We start from the raw sequence: 18702 nt of genomic DNA on the forward strand, positions 1-18702 counted from the left end.
TTCTGCTGAACACCTGAACCCACCTGAACCCTCTGCAGTTCACTGGAGCAGGGTCACTCAGTTGAAGCATGGGCCTCAACTGGGAACATGGGCACCTGCCAAATTTGATCTTGTAGTCTGTATCATTATCATGGAGGGTAAAGATAAAGCAAAAAATCTCCACAAATCTATTTTGAAGCCATATCTAAAAAGCATTCAGGACCAGAGTTCCCAGTAAACTGTTTGGTCATCTCTAATTATTTATCAAACCGACCAAATAATAATCTCTTCTCACTCTTCACTCATTGCTCCACTTTGTTCCCATAATTTGAGTCCACAGAAGCGGGTTTGATGGTTTCGGTGGTAAATTATATGAAAGGATGGGACTTCTCCACAGCTTAGGGTTCTGAACTGCTGAATATTAAGCCATTAACACTCGATGTCAGTCTGCCAACGCTCTCCAGAACAGGATTTCAGAGTTTGGACTCTGTGCCAAGATGTGCCCAACTGCTGCGGCTTTAGTGCTCTGTGGCAAGGCATCATGTCTACTGTATATGCTTCACGCTCTCAGGGATTCAGATACAAGTCAGACTGGAAGACTGGAACATTAGAGATTCAAAAAACCTGCAAGCCAGCTGAGTCTGACAGACAGGAGAGGGCAGACGATGTTTTATATTTTGGTCGGTTTTGTTTAAATGAAAGGCACGGCCTCGGCTGGGAAATGAAAGCTGTCAACGTCAGAAAACAGTGATGGATCTGGAATAAACATGGTGGCAACCGAGAGGGCATTAGAGGGGATTTCACCCCCACTTTGACATTATGCACTCATGGTTTTACCCCGACAACACACACACACATACACACACATGAACACACAGAAAAATAACGGTTCTTAACTGGATCTTTAAAAGGCTGTGTGCTTCCATGAAGAACCATCATCTAGGAACAAACCACTTTATTTAGCGGGTGGTTCTTCATGTTCCTCATATGAGTCTTTCGGATGTTAAAAGGTTCTTAATTCTTATTTGAGTTATTAGATGGTGGGTGATGGCATAAATCTGGAAAAATAACCCTAACCCCATAGCTTTGTGCGACTGCAAATGAGCTTATAAACAGAAACACAGTGCAGGTGTCTCAGCTAAAGGAGAGCAGAAACGGTTCTCAGTCTGAAAGGTTCTTTGTGGAACCAGAAACGGACCGTTTTCGGTTCCATATGGCACCTCTATTTTTCTGTGTGTGTATCCCCTTCACCCGTCCGGTTTCTCAAATCAGAAACAGAATCACTTCGTTTCACCAAGTGCAATAAATGTACAAGAATTTCTCTCCTGCACTCCCATTTCTACAGTGGGAGGAAAATGTCATTTCAGTTTTTTTCTGTAACTGTTGCCACGCCGATAACAATGTGATCCCACCACCCGTCTACACAGTATGTTAATGGTGATGGATCAGGTTCAGCAGAGTTGAGGATGTCCTGTTTTATCTGTTTCACCTGTTTGGGCTCGACAGACCGGACCGCTTTAAAGGAAAAATCCACCTTCAGATTCTCTTCCACTCATCAGTCTGTGACGATGTGTTTTGGTGAACCCACTTTCCCTCAGCCTGCCTCGCCTGCTTCTATTTCAGTCAGTGATTTCCCAAGTTTCCCAGAATGCCTTTCAAACCGCCCCCAGAGGAACGGGCAAACTTGTTGCATTCAGCGATGAGTTATATGTGTAGGTGGAGAGAGAGACGGTAACAGCAAGAGAGAGAGAGAGAGTTTTTCCAGTAGAGAGAAAGTGAGAGTCGCTCCCCTTATTCAGAACCCAGCCTGTCTCTCTGCTGCAGTGCATTCTGGTCTCTCTCCTGCTCCTGTGGGTGGAGAAACTGGTCTCTCTCCTCTTCTACGATGGATTTCTCCCTGTATGATTGTTGAACGTCTCTCGGTGCAAAATGGCGGCTCTAGAAAGAAGCCCTCGCTCTTTGATTCTGAGGGACTGACACCAAAACCTGACGTTTACCGCTGATGTTTTACATCCTGAAACATTTTCTCATATCAAACTCCATTGTAGCTGCTGGAAATATCTGGAGGTGACGTCACCTTGTCTACAATTGGCCAGTTATCCACCAAGAAGAAAAACTAACTACTGAATGGAGACAGGAATGAAAAGTACATCACTGATAACTGTTTATATGTGTTTTAAGGTGGATTTTTCCTTTAAGTTTTCCATGATGACATTATGGGCCCTAGTTAAAACCATAATTATCTCCAAAATGACAAAATTAGTCATATATCCACACATTAATGTCAGGAATTTAACGATGATTGATGCATTTTAAAGCCTATCATTGTGTGCAGCTACTGGTTTCTGCTTCTGCAGATCATCATAGACTTCAAGAAGAGAGGAGTCACACCAAAACCCTGCAATCTGCATGCAAAAACCTGACTCAGCTGAAAAATGATTAAATTAAATCCCCAACCTGGGATCTACTCGCCATATAGACTGTGTTAATATTCACCACAGTTTGAGTTTTAGATGGAATATTTACTTTTTTACAGCTTTTGTAATAACTTGCCCTGTAACTGAAACAATACATGTCTATTTTTGTCCAGTGTTTACAAAAGTCTAATCTTTTACTCTGCAAAATTCACATGCAGAGACCCTTTGATTTCCTGTTAGTGTACAAAATAGGACAATAAAATAAGACTGATGAAGTGAATCCAGGTGAAAACTCAGATCCCTTATTGATTTCTACTGAAGGAGAGGAGAAGTTTAAAGACAGAGGTTTAAGTCTTCAGCTGAGACACTGTTTGTGTAAAAGGAGGTACGATTTAATTAGGAAGGTGATATTCATATTTTGCACACTGAGTGAATATACTGTGGCTTTTGTATGAAGAGGTCTGCCAATCATTTTGAGAGTGAAAAATGTCTGTTTGGTTATTGATGATGGAACTTCCTTTTTATTTTCCTCTGGATTACAGACCGAGCCTTTCAGGGGAACAATATCAGGAAATGGGACAAGCGGGTTTTACCATGCAGTGTGCCGTTCAGGGTTTCGTTTCATTACAAAACTCTACAAAACAAAACTTTACAGAACTGGATTTGAAGATTTTGGTCAGTGTTAATGACGTAATGTAAACTAGGTTAGTGGTTCTCAACAAAGTGGTGCCTATTCGCCTTAATTTAATGATTTCCCCTTTCAGATTGTTTCATTGGATCATCAGAGGCCTGGAGGCTGAAAACTATTCAGTATTTCATAACAAAAAAGCAAAAAAAAAAATCAGAAAAATCAGAAACTTGTATAGTAGAAATATGTCTTTTTTCCTATCCCATAAAACATCTCAAAATGATCTCACAAAATCTCAAATGATCTCTGGGTTGAGAACCGCTGGGCTAGTGCCACACTGACCTAGAGCTGAAGATTATTCTTCAAAATACAAAAATACAAAATAACTAAAATGACAGTGAATCGTTGTCTACATATAATGTGTTGCCATGTGCATCAAGACTCAGTATTTTTCCATATTGTCCAGACTCTGTTTGTGTAATTCAATCTTTTCAAGACATGCAAATTCATACTTTTCCAGACCGGAGTAGAAACCTTGTAGAGATTTTTTTAAATTTCATTTTTTCAAAGTCCACTGAAATTAAATTGAAATTAAGCTAAGGTTTTGTATTTGGCAGCTTTATGCCGTCGACATTTTGTACTGTTGACAAAGACTAAACATCACAGGCCTGAAGATACACACACACACACACACACACACACACACACGGTCCACCCATGTACATGTGGGATACAACTAACCCACTAATTACAAAATTATTAATTTTGAAGGCAGCCAAATATGTAAGTTGGCATCATCTTGACAGGCGAACAACAACATGAAATAGACGTTAAGATTTGGTTTACAGATTAAATATGTGATTTGGATGGGAGTCTATGAGCATGTACCGTGCCAATCTCTTACTTTATGGTTATTTCTTGTTTTTTTCCACTTCTCCATGTGTGTACAGGCCTGCTGCAGCTCAGTGAGATCCTACCAGCATTTCAACCTGTTGAATGTAATGTAAGATACGGAGACGCTAGTCACTGGACAAGTAAAAGATCTGTTTTGGTGTTATTATAATTATTATGCAACGAGTCGAGCACTAAAGCTTCTGCTGGACTGACGCTTCTTGCCAATGCAAATAAATGTAGACTTACAGAGTTTTGGTGACTGCTGCTTTTGCTGCTGTTCAGCTGGAGGGGAAAGACCGCTCCAGTGTTTCTGACATGTGGGGTCATGCTGTGAGGCCTGGAGGTTAGAAACCAGAAGGTCACAGGTTCGATCCTCGCTTGCTGTCTAAGTGAACTTGAGCAAAACACTGATCCGTTTACCTGCTGCAGGGCTGAAACTCCTCTGACTCTTCTGGTGAAATGTAGTTGTGTCACAAATCTCCTATAAACCACATCAGTCTCCATGATGGAGGAACATGTAGAACTGTGTGTTAGTTAATAAAGTGTAAATCTGTATCAAGCAGCTGGAAACAGAGAGCAGCTGAGTCAGCTTGTTGTGGTGTGGCTGTAGATCCATTCAGTAACGTTCTCAGTAAAAGTGAATAGTGTGATAAGGTGGATTTGGTTACTGTGACACAGTAAACTGTCTTGTCTTTAGCCCTAGTCTCTACTCCAAAACACTCTGAGTTGTAGCTTGAGAAGAGTCAGCTCAGTTAACCTGAACAAACTGTTAGCTAGCTAACTAGCCGGCAAACACACCGATGTTAATGTGAACACGCTAACGCTAGCCGCTACTAGCTACGTTAGCTAGTGCGCTAATCAGATGTGTTAACAACAAGACAGTGATGTTAGCTGACCAGATACTATGGTTAGCTAGCTAACAAGCTGACATTATCTAAACACTAAATCAATCAGATGGATCAGTGATGAAATGATCAGTTCAGTCAGAAACAGACAGAAATTAACCGTCTGTTCAATTCTGTTGAGACGACAGAAACACAGTCAGCTGTTCACAGAGCTGAAGACCTCCAAGATGGCCGCCAGAGGGGGGTTATGGGTTATGTCACATGAATATCCTCTATAGGTACCGAATGCAAAGAGTCAAATTATCACACTGGGTGTTTTAACTAATCTGCTCTGAAATACCTGTTGCCCTGATAGAGGTTGATGCCTCATGACCGCTGGTGAGCATCTTCTTCTTCTATGGTTGGTAAACTTCAGTAATATTCTGTACTGGTTCAGCCTTCCACTGAACAATTTATTTCTAACAAGTACTGGAAATGTTGACAATGTTGCAAAAACCCTCTAACTCATGAAAATACATTTGATTGTTTTATTTGGTCAAGTAATTCTGCAACTTAAATTTCCCCACGGATTTTCAATCAGTTTTGATTTCTGGATTGTAATGAATAAATTGATCAAAGGGGATTTGGAGAGAATTCCTGGATCACAATTATTCTGAAAAATTTGGGAGATTTATGTACTTTTGGGGATTTTGCTCAGCACTGTCACACTTTTTCACACAAAATTACTCTTCAACAAACCTTCAGTTCTCCTGCTCAATACAGGACCTCAAATGTTAGGAAATAAAGTCGACATGTTTAGGCAAAATAAACACCACATTTTATATGAACTGACAGAAAACCTTCATTACAGGCAGAAATGCATTGATACAGATACTGTTCATTTAACACCAACTGGTTCAGGAGAATCAGATCCTGGGCTCCGGCCCTGATTGAAATGCTTGACATTAGCTCTTAACAACACACACTACATCAGTCTCAGTCACTGTTCTGTAGAGGACAGTTTGTTTAGCAGCAGTGGACAATGTTTCGATTCAAAATGCGATTTATCCATTTCAAACAAATTTGCAACCCGGAATGCATCGGCAAATATTTCAAATGATTATTTTCCTCCAAAACAGAACTATTTGGTTCTGTCAGAAGGACTTCGGATGATTCATAACTTTAATGTGCTTTACTTTCATGCCACCAATCATTTTCTAAGAGTACAGGCGTCAGTTAAACGGTGCATATGTAAATTTTAGAATTAAATCTCTACCATGCATCAGACTCATTCATTGCTTTATGGTGGGAATGCTGGTTAGCAACAGCGGATGATTTTGTTCCACAATTTCTCTCAGTCTTTAATGCGTTGTCAGTCTATGGCCATGCTGCAAAGCTGGAAATCATCATAAATTTCACTCTAAAAAGTTCATTATGAACATAAACCTTTCTTTAACCCAGCCTGAGCCCCATGTTATGCTTGATCCTAACCTTAAACAGTGACAAAACCTTTTGATTTTCAAAGACATGGCAATTTTTTTACGATGCAGCTTCACAAAAAAAGTGAAACCTATCTTTTTTTTCCTGCAATAAGGACGGTGCAGGTCAGAATTTGTGCCGAGAAGCGCAACATCATGCGGTTTCATCGTCTTTCATCATAATCCATAACCCTGCATAGTCCCCAGCAATACAAATCACAATACAGACCTGAGAATCAACTGCTCTTTAAAAAGAATCAGTCTACAGTTTGTCCAGTCCTAACAGACCTGTCAGTGTGTGGAAACCTTATTATTATTTTTTTTTCAGTTTTGGTTATTTTCACATGAACTGAAGACTCACACGGTCCGTCCAGGAAGACAAAACACATCGAGTCCCACCGAGGCCCCACGGGCGACGTCTACAGAGACGATGCAGATCATCAGATTACCTCGACGATTCTGATAAAAGCTCATTTTTCACCCCACACTTCTGTTTCTTAACCTGCGTTCCATTCAAAGTCAGAAGTGGGAAATTCCCAGCTGATCGGTGGAAAATTACAACCAGGAGAGAAACACGGACGCACACAACACTTTCTTTACTCAACATAAAATCCTGTTCCCATTATCAACAGCTAATGTTATGTTTAATATCTGGCAACATTAGCTAGATAGTTAGCATTAAACTTCTCAACTTTTTTTTTGCAACTTTACATTTCTAATTTATATGTTTGACCATTTTTCACGCAGGCGTTTTGGTAGATTTAAGGTCATGTAATGCTGAAACATCAAACTTCAGTGTGTTTCGAGGATTATAAACATGTCAGAACTAATGCTGTGTATTGTTTACAGTGTGTTTACAGCCGCCATGTTGATGTGACATCAGAAAACTACTACAGGGCCGTTCCACTGACTTTCACCCTAATGGAAGTGGCAATTCCCGACTTTCCAACATCTCTTGAACGCAGCATTAGCTCCCTTCACGTCCTCCACACTGACAACAACATAACATCTGTCATCCGGCGGACGCTTTTATCCAAAACACCTCACAGCATCTTGAGTGCGTTCATTTTTAGCATTTCTGCTGCTGTCATGTGAAAACCTTGTAACTCCAGTTTTGGTGATTTTTCATGTTTTAACTTCAGTTGGTTCAGAAACTTTTTACCACCTCATGGTCTTATGAAACTCTTTTAAAACCCCACGGGATAAACTCTATCATATGTTTTCTGAAAAGCTGATATTTTGGAGATACAAGGTTTTCACCCGACAGCGACTATATGTGACACTAACAGGAATCAAACCCATTTATTTTATCACAATCCCTTAATACTCCACTTTCCCACCGTCTCCAAACTTTGACGATGCGACATTTCCTTCAGATCTGAAACACTAAAGCAGCCTCTCTCTCCCTCTCTCCCTCTCTGCAGCTATTAATCAACACACACACACACTGACATCATGCATTCCTGAAACTCAGAAACCACAACAATTTCTCCAACGCTCCTGTGACCCAACATCTAGACGTGAACACCACAGTATATGGGTGATATTTTGGGGAACAACACCCCTCTTCCCCCCTTCCTCAGCTAGGATGGGGACTGACAACAAGAGGCAAAACAGAAGTGGGTGACCTTTTAGAGTTAGGGATTATAGTGGGAGATGAGGAACAAATGCATCCTGAACGTATATGAGCTCGTTTTCCAAGAGCTGTATATCGATTTTGGGAGGACAAAAAGCCTCACTACCTGAAGTTCAGTATCTGACCTCATCATCTTCATCTTCATCGTCTCCTGTCCTAACAAAAGTATACTTTGAACAGAAATGTATTGTATAGTAGCACCTATAGCTCTAATTTGAGTTAAAATGAAATCTAAACTTCAGTCATGACCACTCCACCTTTGAAAAACACCAAAAACAGTTCCTCCCGTTTACCTCTGCAGGGCAAAATCAAGCAAGTCACCTAATTAAGTTCCCTAATTTTGTGCTGTAGACCATTTTCTGAGAATTCTGCATCCTGACTGAGGTCCAGACTGATCATCTACTTCAGTCTCCAGTCTGCAGCCTACAGCATCACATCCTATTGTCAAAGAGGATTAAATAATGATCTGTGTAGATTTAGCCCAGTTTGTCCCCACCCAGACCGAAGCCTTGCAAGGCCTTGTGCCCCTCCAGAGTCTCTGAACCGGACCGGCCCGGGATAGGAGACTTGTCGGACCCTCAGAGGGAGACCTCCGGGCCGGGGTACGGCTCCCCGCCGCACCAGAAATCCGGAGGCTGGGAGATCTCCATCAGCCAGACCTCCGGCTCCTTCTCCTTCTCCTTCTCCTTCTGCGCCTCCTCCGTCTGCTGCCCCTCCGTCTCTGTCAGCACCTTGTAGTAATGACAGTCTCTGCCGTCGTCCGGGTCGTACGGCGGGGCCAGGATGTCCAGGAAAGCCGTCGGTCCGTCCACGGCGTCGATCTGGTGCAGGTTGTCCCGGTCCGGGGCGAGGACGCACGGGCCGCTCTCCTCCGTGTACTCCCCGGTGGAGCGGAGCACGGCCCGCCGCAGGGCGCCTCTCTGGCCCGGGGCGGGGGCCGCCTGCGGGTCGGCGGCCGGCCGGTCCGACCTGTCGAAGCAGCTGATCCGGACTTTGCCGTACATGACTTTGAGCATGCCGTGCATCCCCGGGTGGTCGTGCAGCGGGATGGAGGCGCCGTTCTTCAGCAGGAACACCCCCATGCTGAACTCGTCCGTCTCGCAGATGTGCATGTAGGTGACCGGAGGCGCGCCGTGGTACAGGTGCGGGGGCACGCCGGGCGAGCTGTCGGCTATCCGGGGCGCGAGCTTCAGGTCCGCCGCTCGCACTTCCGTCATCAGGCTCTTCAGCTTGCCGTGGTTCTCCAGGAAAGCTTTACCGGCTTTACCGGCCTCACCGACCGGCAGAGGCGTCCTGAAGGTGAGCAGAGCCTGCCGCGCGATCCTCTGAGCGATGGAGGCCATGCTGCTTTCTCTCGGCTTCATACCGAACCATGAAGCGCCGGTGCCGGTTTCCACTTGTCGCCTGTTAGCGGTAGCCTTTAGCTAGCTTCAAAGGTCGTGTATTGAGAAGACGAATCACTCAACAGCCAAGAACATGACCCACTTCCCGAAAGTGGGCGTTTACGCATGCGCTCTGTTTTTGGTTTTACCTCAGGCAGAGATGACATAGCCATACGATGTTACCATAGCGACCAATCCGGTTTGGCACAGACCTGAAACGAATTCGTTTTCCTCAACAACTGCTCACTACAAAGATGTAAACATTTAGCATTTAACAGTAATGTCACTTCATTAAGTAAAATTACATAAGGTATTACATAAATAATTATTAGGCCTACATAAAAATTGCATAAAATTGAATTGAATTACATAAAAATGTATGTATAAAAATCATAGGAAAAAAGTATAAATCGCTTTATTGGCCAAGTATGTACACATACAAGGAACTTGACTCCGGTTTTTCGTTGCTCTCAATGTACTTACACAGAATAAATATACAGCTAAAAAAAAGGACAACAAGATGAACAGAGGTAAACCTAAACATTTAACTACTATGTACAAATATGCATATATATATATATATTTTTTTTTTAAAGTATATATATATATATATATATACATATGTAAACAACACTAGGACAATAGTGCAATGGTGCAGAGTGCAAAGATGCTAGAATAAATATGGAGTTGTTGGTGTAACAGGTTACATTATATACATGAGTTATTAATTATTAGTTATTAATTATTAGTTATTAAAATTTACAAATACACAAATGCACAAAAAGATGACAATAGTGCTTATTGGATTGGTTATTAAGGCCTTGCAAAAAGAACGTTGTCATAGTGTTTTAATATAATAGCACTTATTTTCAATAACCCTGAGCGATGCAATGAAATGAAATTCTATTTCCAGAAAAAATATGTATTTCTGAGTCGCTCTGCGATGACGTTTAAGGCACACGGAAGTACAGGCAGAGTGAGAGCTCGCTGTTTTTCCCTCCTCTCTGACCAGCCTGTAACTCCACCACGTTTATTTCACACTCCAGTTCACTCTTCTGCTCCTGTCTCGATCATTTGTTCTTGTTTTTCTTGCTTATGAACAAGCCGAACTCTATATGGAGAAATATCACAGTAAATATTTGTGTTTAAAGTGAATTTCAGTTCATTTCACTGCTTTCTTTCAACACCCCATTTTTGAATATCTGTCACACACGTCCGCACCAGACAGCACTTCACGGTTTACGTTTAACGCATTGTGGGAAATGTAGTCAGTCGGCCATAACAGCTGCACATATTGACTCAAAAGAATATTTCATTCCAATATTGAAAAATACATTTGGTATAATTGTCATATTCCTTTTACCATCACGGATGTATTTTCTGTTGAATTTATAGATTACTTTCAAATGCAGACGTTTTGCAAGGGCATGCACTACAATACCCAGCATGCTGTGCGGTGTTTCACCTTTAGTGATCTTTGTCCTTAGTTACTCAACTAGACAAACAGTCAGCAGCAGTCAGAAAGCCTGTTAGCACAACCTGAGATACTGTCTTCATCACATTGGTAATTAATGAAAAAAAAAAAGGACAGCTGAAAAATGGAATTCCAAAGTCCTATAGTCATTTTGGTAAAATTTTGCCAAATTTCTCAGTTAATAATTCAAAAACACAGATGATTCGATCCTCAAAAACCACAATATGCTTTGCCTTCATGACATAATTCATTTTATAAGTAAGATGTCAGTCACAATTGTAATCACTTGAGACTTGACTTGATGCATGAAGAGAAGACTTGAGACTTGACTTGACTTGGGTTCTGGTGACTTGGGACTTGACTCTGACTTGTACTTTGATGACTTGAAAAGGTTTCTAAAGTCTTGACTTGAGATCTTGTGTTTGTGTAAATGACTTAGATTGAAAGTGATGAGATTTGTTCCAGCGGACGACTGAATTTAAATTCTGTTTTCTGAATTTGTATGGAATGATTGAATAAATTGAAGTTGAAACTGATTATAGAAATCAAACTCATGATGCTCTTACCAAGTTTTTATCCTATTAAAACCATATTGCATTGAAAAGTCCTAGATATTTAGTTTTCTTTAAGATATTAAATTGATACTGGACTCTTGATTTGTTCTGACTTGACTTGCTGTTCTACATTTAGACTTGAGACTTGACTTGAGACTGACTTGGGACTCGAGCAAAGTTGACTTCCCATTTTGGAATGAAGGTCTTCAGTTGTTTGGGTCTCTGTTTTGGTTCATTTGCTGACATTGTGCCGTTGAGCAACACATTCCTTTCACATGGATATGAACTGTGTCCCAGCTGCAGCCTCAGTGACAGACTGAGTTTTGTTTTCTTGAGGGAAAGAACAAGATTTTGCCTCCACAAAATCAACGATGAATCATGTGAGTCTGAGTCACTTGTTATGGCATCCATGTTTAGAATTTCAATATAAAGAAGTAGGCAGCTAATTTGGACATCTTTCCACTTAGAGACACACACACACACACGCACACACACACATAAACACACACACTCACATAAAGAGAGACGGAGACAGATGACAGCCTATTTTTTGAAAAAGTAAAGAAATTTTTTCAGCAGAATCTGATGGTCTTTTAATACGCTGGATAAAAATATAATTTGTATTGAGGGTGCAAGTGTGAGGCAACTTGTTTTTCTCCTCCAGCTTGTTTTGTAAAAGCTAAAAGAGGAAAACGGTCCGGTCCAAAGCGATGTCGCCCACTCCCACTCCCACCCGCTCACTTCCTTCGTTCCCTTCTTTCCTTCATCTCAGACAAAACCACAGTCTTCACACCGAGTCTTTTAAATGCGTTTGACACCCACCTCCTCACAGCGCGGCGCGGAGGCGTCCGTGTGCGCGCTCACTGTACCTTCCAGTGTGTCTGAGTGTGTGTACGTGTGAGTGAGTGTGTGAGCTTGTGTGTGTGTGTGTGGTCAGCGCGTGACGTCGCACTTCTCTGGAAGCTAGTTGTTGTTTTTAATGGGAAGTGAAGTCGGTCGGGCCGTAAATAGACGCAGTGAATCATGACTTGGCCGCTTTTAGTTCTGATGCCGAGCCAAGCCGAGGAGATCCAGTCCAAATCAAACAAACAGGATGAATTATTATACTGCAGGAGGCTGTCACACACACACACACACACACACACACACACACACACACGCACACACCACTTGTATATTTATAACTCACTCAAATTCCTTGAAAGCAGGAGCACTGTGTGTATTGTGTGCAGTGACTGATATATACAGTATATGTATATTGCAGAGTTGTGACCAAGTCAACTTTGCTCGAGTCCCAAGTCTGTCTCAAGTCTTGAGGTAGAAGTCTCAAGTCAAGTCCCAAGTCTAAATGTAGATTACCAAGTCAAGTCCAAGTCATTAATGTCAAGTCTCAAGTCTAAATGTAGAACAGCAAGTCAAGTCAGAACAAATCAAGAGTCCAGTATCAATTTAATATCTTAAAGAAAACTAAATATCTAGGACTTTTCAATGCAATATGGTTTTAATAGGATAAAAACTTGGTAAGAGCATCATGAGTTTGATTTCTATAATCAGTTTCAACTTCAATAAATTCAATCATTCCATACAAATTCAGAAAACAGAATTTAAATTCAGTCGTCCGCTGGAACAAATCTCATCACTTTCAATCTAAGTCATTTACACAAACACAAGATCTCAAGTCAAGACTTTAGAAACCTTTTCAAGTCATCAAAGTACAAGTCAGAGTCAAGTCCCAAGTCACCAGAACCCAAGTCAAGTCAAGTCTCAAGTCTTCTCTTCATGCATCAAGTCAAGTCTCAAGCTATTACAATTGTGACTTGAGTCTGACTTGAGTCCAATCATGTGACTCGAGTCCCCACCTCTGGTATTGCTATATACATCACTATATCACAGCAGTCCATGTAAATGGGTGAAGCCCCAAAAGAAACTGTGTGTTCAGGTGCTGCTGGGAAAGTCCGACATCCGAGACTTCCAAGTCGGCCGCTAATCGGCGTTGCTTTCACGTGCTATTTTATCAGAAAATCAAACTGGGAAGACAAACGATAAACAAACATTCACTCTTGAAACGGTTAGCCAATCGGAACAGAGGGTCGTTAATATTAATGAGCCTTAGGACACGGCGACAGAAACAGCCTGTTCTTGGTAAGACTCAGAGAGATGCTGGAAAACACACAAAATAAAACTCTGGACAGTGGAGAATATGAGACCTTTAAGCTCCATTCTCTCTTCGTCATGTAATCCTGATGAAAGCTTTCTGCCAAAACATGTTAGCTTTTATGTATCAATAAAGATGTTTTAGATCATCCAACAGCAGCTGAAGTTCTTCTCTCTTTCTACGTTTTCCCAGATCATGTCTCTAAAACAACACAACAAAATAAACAAGAAAAACAAACTGTTGCTACAACAGTTTGTTTTTGTCTCTTGACCCCCACTGCCGTGATAAAGCCTGATGCTCTGGATGCTTCTGGAGGCCAAAACGTCCCAGAGGGAAGCTGTGCAGACGGCCAGCACAGCGCTCATCACCCACTGTCCCCTTTTTATCCGTTTTTTTCTTTTAAAGTAATAATAATAAACTTTATTTGTATAATAATAATAAACTTTATTTGTATAGCACCTTTCATACAAGAAATGCAGCTCAAAGTGCTTTACAACAGAGAAATTACATGCACCGAGTGCTTCACATAAAACTTGATAATGATAGTGAGAATAAGATAAGAGGAGAATAGAATACATAAAATGCATCTTCACATGAAAATAGACATAGAATGAGCATAACATAAGATGGAAAATAAAATCCACTGTAAAATAATAATAAAGTTAAAAAATAGAGTACATAGGATGCATAAAATCAAGTAAAATACAAATTTTAAAAGAAGTGCAGCAGTGCATAAGTGCGAAGCAAAGTGAGAAAAAAAAAAAAAGTAGACTCTGAAGTGGAGTTTCCCGCAGGAATAACTCGGCTTGTTGAGCACTAACACCGGCAGCGTTAGAGCTTTTATTCCCTGTGTAGCAATTAAAGAAAGAAAAGATGAGGAAGCAAAAAAATAATAATGAAAATATTAAAAAAGCATGCTATCAGAAAACACTCAGTAATTTGTTTTTAGATTTTATGGGGAATTCCAATGTTTTCTGCTGTGTCTGTGTTATGCCGCAGTCTAGGACATGAATAAGCCCCATCTTCCCCGAGTCCCAAGCAGCCACGAAGACAAACAGCTCAACATAAAGAAAGTGGGTTTATTGGGCGCCCCGGTGGCTCACCGGGTCGGGCGCGTACCATAAGGCTCAGTCCTTCCCGCAGCGACCCGGGTTCGAATCCGGCCCGCATGTCCTCTCTCTCCCATACCTTCCTGTCTCTCTCTAACTATCTCCCTGTCAAATAAAGCATGAAAATGCCAAAAATAAATCAAAAAAAAAAAAAGTGGGTTTATTTACAAGATTAAATCATGTAGATAGAGCTTGATTTGACTTCAGGGTGGACAAAGGCCAACATAACAAACAAAACAATTCTAACTGGGAAGTAACCGATGTAACCTCACGAAAACAAAGAAACCAAATGACACAACAACTTAACTCCCTAACTAACATAAACGTGAGAAAATAAGCTTAACCAAACTGGCAGTCCATCCCTATTAACTCCAAAAGAAGGGAACAAAACCACGACTAGACAACATCAGGGTCAGAAGTGTGGCCGGTTGGGAGAGGAGGGAGATGGGAGATGCTCCTGACGCCATCTTGGCTCTTTATATAGCAGACTTCCTCTTGAAGCAGCCAATCACCTGCCGGAGCTGGACGCTGATCCACCAATCACCTCCTTGTCCTCGCACACATCTATTTACATAATGCAGACACACACACACATCTAACAAAAACCACAGTCGTAACAGTCTGTCCATGACAAAAATTAAAATACTAGACACAAAAACCCAGCAAGTGATTTTGGAGTTATTTTAAAGCTTCTACAAACTGTTTCCCCGTTACACATCACCTCTCTTGATGTGTAATAATTTCTCTGTTTTTGTGAGACTTTCTCCTCTCAGCAGTCCGTCCTCTCTGGTCCAGACTCCCCAGACTCTCTCCGGCCCGGCGGAGCGTCTGGTGACAATCTGTACATGTTTACGATGATGACTCTTTCAAAATTTTCCATGCCGTTTGCTTTTGACACACTTTTACTTTTTTGTAGAGATTGTCCGACGACGTCAAACTTTTGAATTCACACATGAGCAAAGAGTGGAAGAGAAACAGTGTGTGTGTGTGTGTGTGTGTGTGTGTGTGTGTGTGGTGACGTCAAAGTGTGGTGTTTTCATGTTTTCCCTCTCCATGAAGGATCAACACGAGTCTCCACTGTTTATTGACACGCTGTAATGCAGTTATGAATCATAACATAACAAGCTACTTAACAGGCTGTTGAGCCCTGAAGTTAATCTCACAGCTATTTTCCCCATACACTGATATTTGGCTGAATGAGGCCAAAAAAAAAATAAACAACTTAATTAAATACATGCATGTTACGTATGAAGCATTTCATTCCAAAATGAGAAATCCACCATTTGGAAACTCTTTCAAAATGATTGCTGGCATGAAAGTAAAGCACATTACAGATTATAGGGTATTAAAATGAACGAGTTGACTCTAACACTGTACAAAATAGTTCTGGTTTTGAGGAAAGCATCAGCTGTTTTTGAAGTACTGACTGATGACTTTCAGGTGAAATGGGTATAAAGTGTTTTGGAATGAAAAGTCAAATTGACAACGAACGATTCAAGCAAAATGCAAGCAGAATTTCTTAATTTCTTACCACAGAACAATGAATGAGATTGATATATGTCATGTCACTGAGGGAAAGTAGAATACAGGCCTTCTTTTTTAGCTAATGTTTCTTTAACTGGAAGCACTTCAAACAGTCCAGAATCTGATTCTCCTGAACCAGCTGCTGTTAAATGAACAGTAACTCTGTCTCTAATGAAGGTTTTCTGTCCATTCACATTAAATGAAGCACTATATTGTATATTCCATGGTGAAATAAAGGTTATAAAAATGACACCTGGCATCCCAGAACCATCTCTTTATATTTTACCTGCTGTCTATACCAGTGGTTCTCAACGTGGGGTCCGGGGACCACCAGGGGTCCTTCAGGAGGTTCCAGGGGGTCCACAGCAAATTAGATGAATTATTAAACTTCACCATTATTTCATTTACAAGAAGTTAACACAGTTAGAGAATGTAGCAGAATAACTGTTTTGATCATAGTTTCTCTCTTATCTCTCTACCTACAATACAGATAGTCATGGGATTCTGGACAAAATCATATCTAACAATAAAAATATTCTCAGATTTGGGTCCAAGAGACAAAATCTCATCAATATGGGGGACCGTGGCCCTAATGTGGACTAAATTAGCGGTCCTTGATATGAAAAAGGTTGAGAGTCACTGGTCTATATCTGATCAGACAAGCAGATTAATATTAAAGTAATAATCCACAATAAACATAAATAACTGTGTTCTGTTCTCTCTCTCTCTCTCTAACCCAACAGTGATCCAACCTATCTCCAGTTCATAAATCTTCTCCTCTGTCTGTTCTAAACAGCCGGTGTCTGGTCGCTCTTTCCTGGGAAAAATCCTCTGCTGCACAGGAAGTGATGCGTTTTACGTTTCCGGTTTGTTTGGAATAAACATCAGAAGAAGAAGAACTGGGTAGTTAGCATGAGCAGTGATAGCCACCATGGCTGAACGGACAAAAAAACACAGAAACTCAAACTGCATCAACAGAAAGTCCAAGCCCCGCCCACACTGTTTGATTGACAGGTGATCTGGAGGGAGAATAAAACAGACGAGGCTCTGGAGTTTTACCACTTTAACACTCTGCTGCGCTCCTCCGGTTTTGGAGCGTTCGGAAGACTTGAAATGGTCACCACCGCCTGTGAGAAACTGTGTTGTCATGGTAATCACTTCCAAATGTTCTCATACACCATCCGCACGGACACACACACCCACGCACACACACACTCTGGTTTGCTGAGATTAAATGTTGCATCACATGTACATGGGCATAATTAGCTGATGAAAGACAGAGATAGAAAGAAACTTGGAACATTCTCACTGTCATCAACGGTGTGTGTGTGTGTGTGTGTGTCACATCATCTTGTCATGCTGCTAAAGGCAGTGTTTGGACATTGTCGTCATCGTCATGTGGGATTCTGTGTATATGTTTATATGTGTGTGTGTGTGTGTGTGTGTGTCCAAAGCTCTAAATAACCAGAATGAGAGGAAGACATCACTGGTGTCTGCTGACTAACATTCCCTGTCTTCTCATCATCATCATCATCATCATCATCATCATCCTCAGTCCCTCCACATTTTTGTTTTCATTTTAAATGCAAGATTTGGCCACTGTAACATTATCACAGAACATATCACCATAATCAAACTAACGTTAAAGGTTCCACATGTAACATTTTGTTTCTCCACATTAAGACTACATTTCCCATAAGCCCCGTTGCTCCCAGTCCCTATTTGATGTTAAAATGCTACACATGGCACCTTTAACTTGGTCTTGAATAAGACTCGATTTGTTCTGGTCTCTGTCTTGACTTGGTCTCGACTCCCTTTGGATCCGGTCTTGGAATTGACTTGGACTCGACTAAGTAGGTCTTGACCACAACCCTGCCTCTGAGGGGTCAGAGGTCAGAGGTCAGGAGGCAGGCGGGTCGGGGTTCAGCGTCTTGGACAGGAATGGACAGATCGGGGGGTGATGAGGCTGGAAGTCTTGCATGTCGGTGGCTGTTTGTGAACCCAGGAGGAAACTCGAAAAGACCAGATCCACTTTGTGTGAAACAGACAATAATAAAGTAATGTCCTATTTTTACTTGTATCTGCACTCTGAACATGAGAAGCTTGGTGTACCAGCTGCTAGAAGTAGGCTGAATATGACAATGCAGATTTCCCTGCCTTTCTGTCCTAGAAGCTTATTTATGTGAGAAGAGAGACATCAAGTGGCCATTTGTGAGAACGGCAAGGTAATGTTGAAAAATACACATCTCACTTATGTTGATCATATATTGTAGTTATCTGTACTTTTATTGAGTATTTATGGATATGTTTTATGTTTTCCACAGTCCAAGCTGGAGTCAGGGTCAAGAAAGCCATTCTAAACCCAGGAGAACACTTCAAAATATCTTAGCTGTCATTGGAAAATAAGCCTATGTTTCTCTAATATTCCCCTAAAAAATGATATTCTAAACTATACAGATCTTAGTTATGGTTGTCATACTGTAGTCAGTAGCACATATGAATATTTTGTACATATTGTCACTGTTGTGGAAAAATCTTGTGACTTCAGTTTGGCAGTTTTCTTGATGTTTTCCTACATCAAGTGAAGGTTTCCGCTGTCCAAATTGTTCTGAACCCACGATAACATTTCAAAAACAATTGGAAAACAA

The 18702-nt window shown here is 41.2% G+C and overlaps 1 protein-coding gene across 1 annotated transcript; it reads right to left on the bottom strand.

Annotated features, from left to right (window-relative positions):
* Window positions 1-8064: 8064 nt before the first annotated feature.
* Window positions 8065-9272, bottom strand: adob (2-aminoethanethiol (cysteamine) dioxygenase b). The gene has a single exon (XM_071900395.2). The coding sequence runs from the start codon at window positions 9218-9220 to the stop codon at window positions 8435-8437; it is 786 nt and encodes a 261-aa protein (XP_071756496.2). The 5' UTR covers window positions 9221-9272; the 3' UTR covers window positions 8065-8434.
* Window positions 9273-18702: the final 9430 nt, after the last annotated feature.

The sequence above is a fragment of the Centroberyx gerrardi genome, chromosome 15, assembly GCF_048128805.1.
Source record: "Centroberyx gerrardi isolate f3 chromosome 15, fCenGer3.hap1.cur.20231027, whole genome shotgun sequence".
Classification (NCBI taxonomy): Eukaryota; Metazoa; Chordata; class Actinopteri; order Beryciformes; family Berycidae; genus Centroberyx; species Centroberyx gerrardi.

Bases quoted from the DNA above. Each gene is read 5' to 3' on its own strand.
- adob (XM_071900395.2), bottom strand. From the start codon at position 9,220: ATGAAGCCGAGAGAAAGCAGCATGGCCTCCATCGCTCAGAGGATCGCG.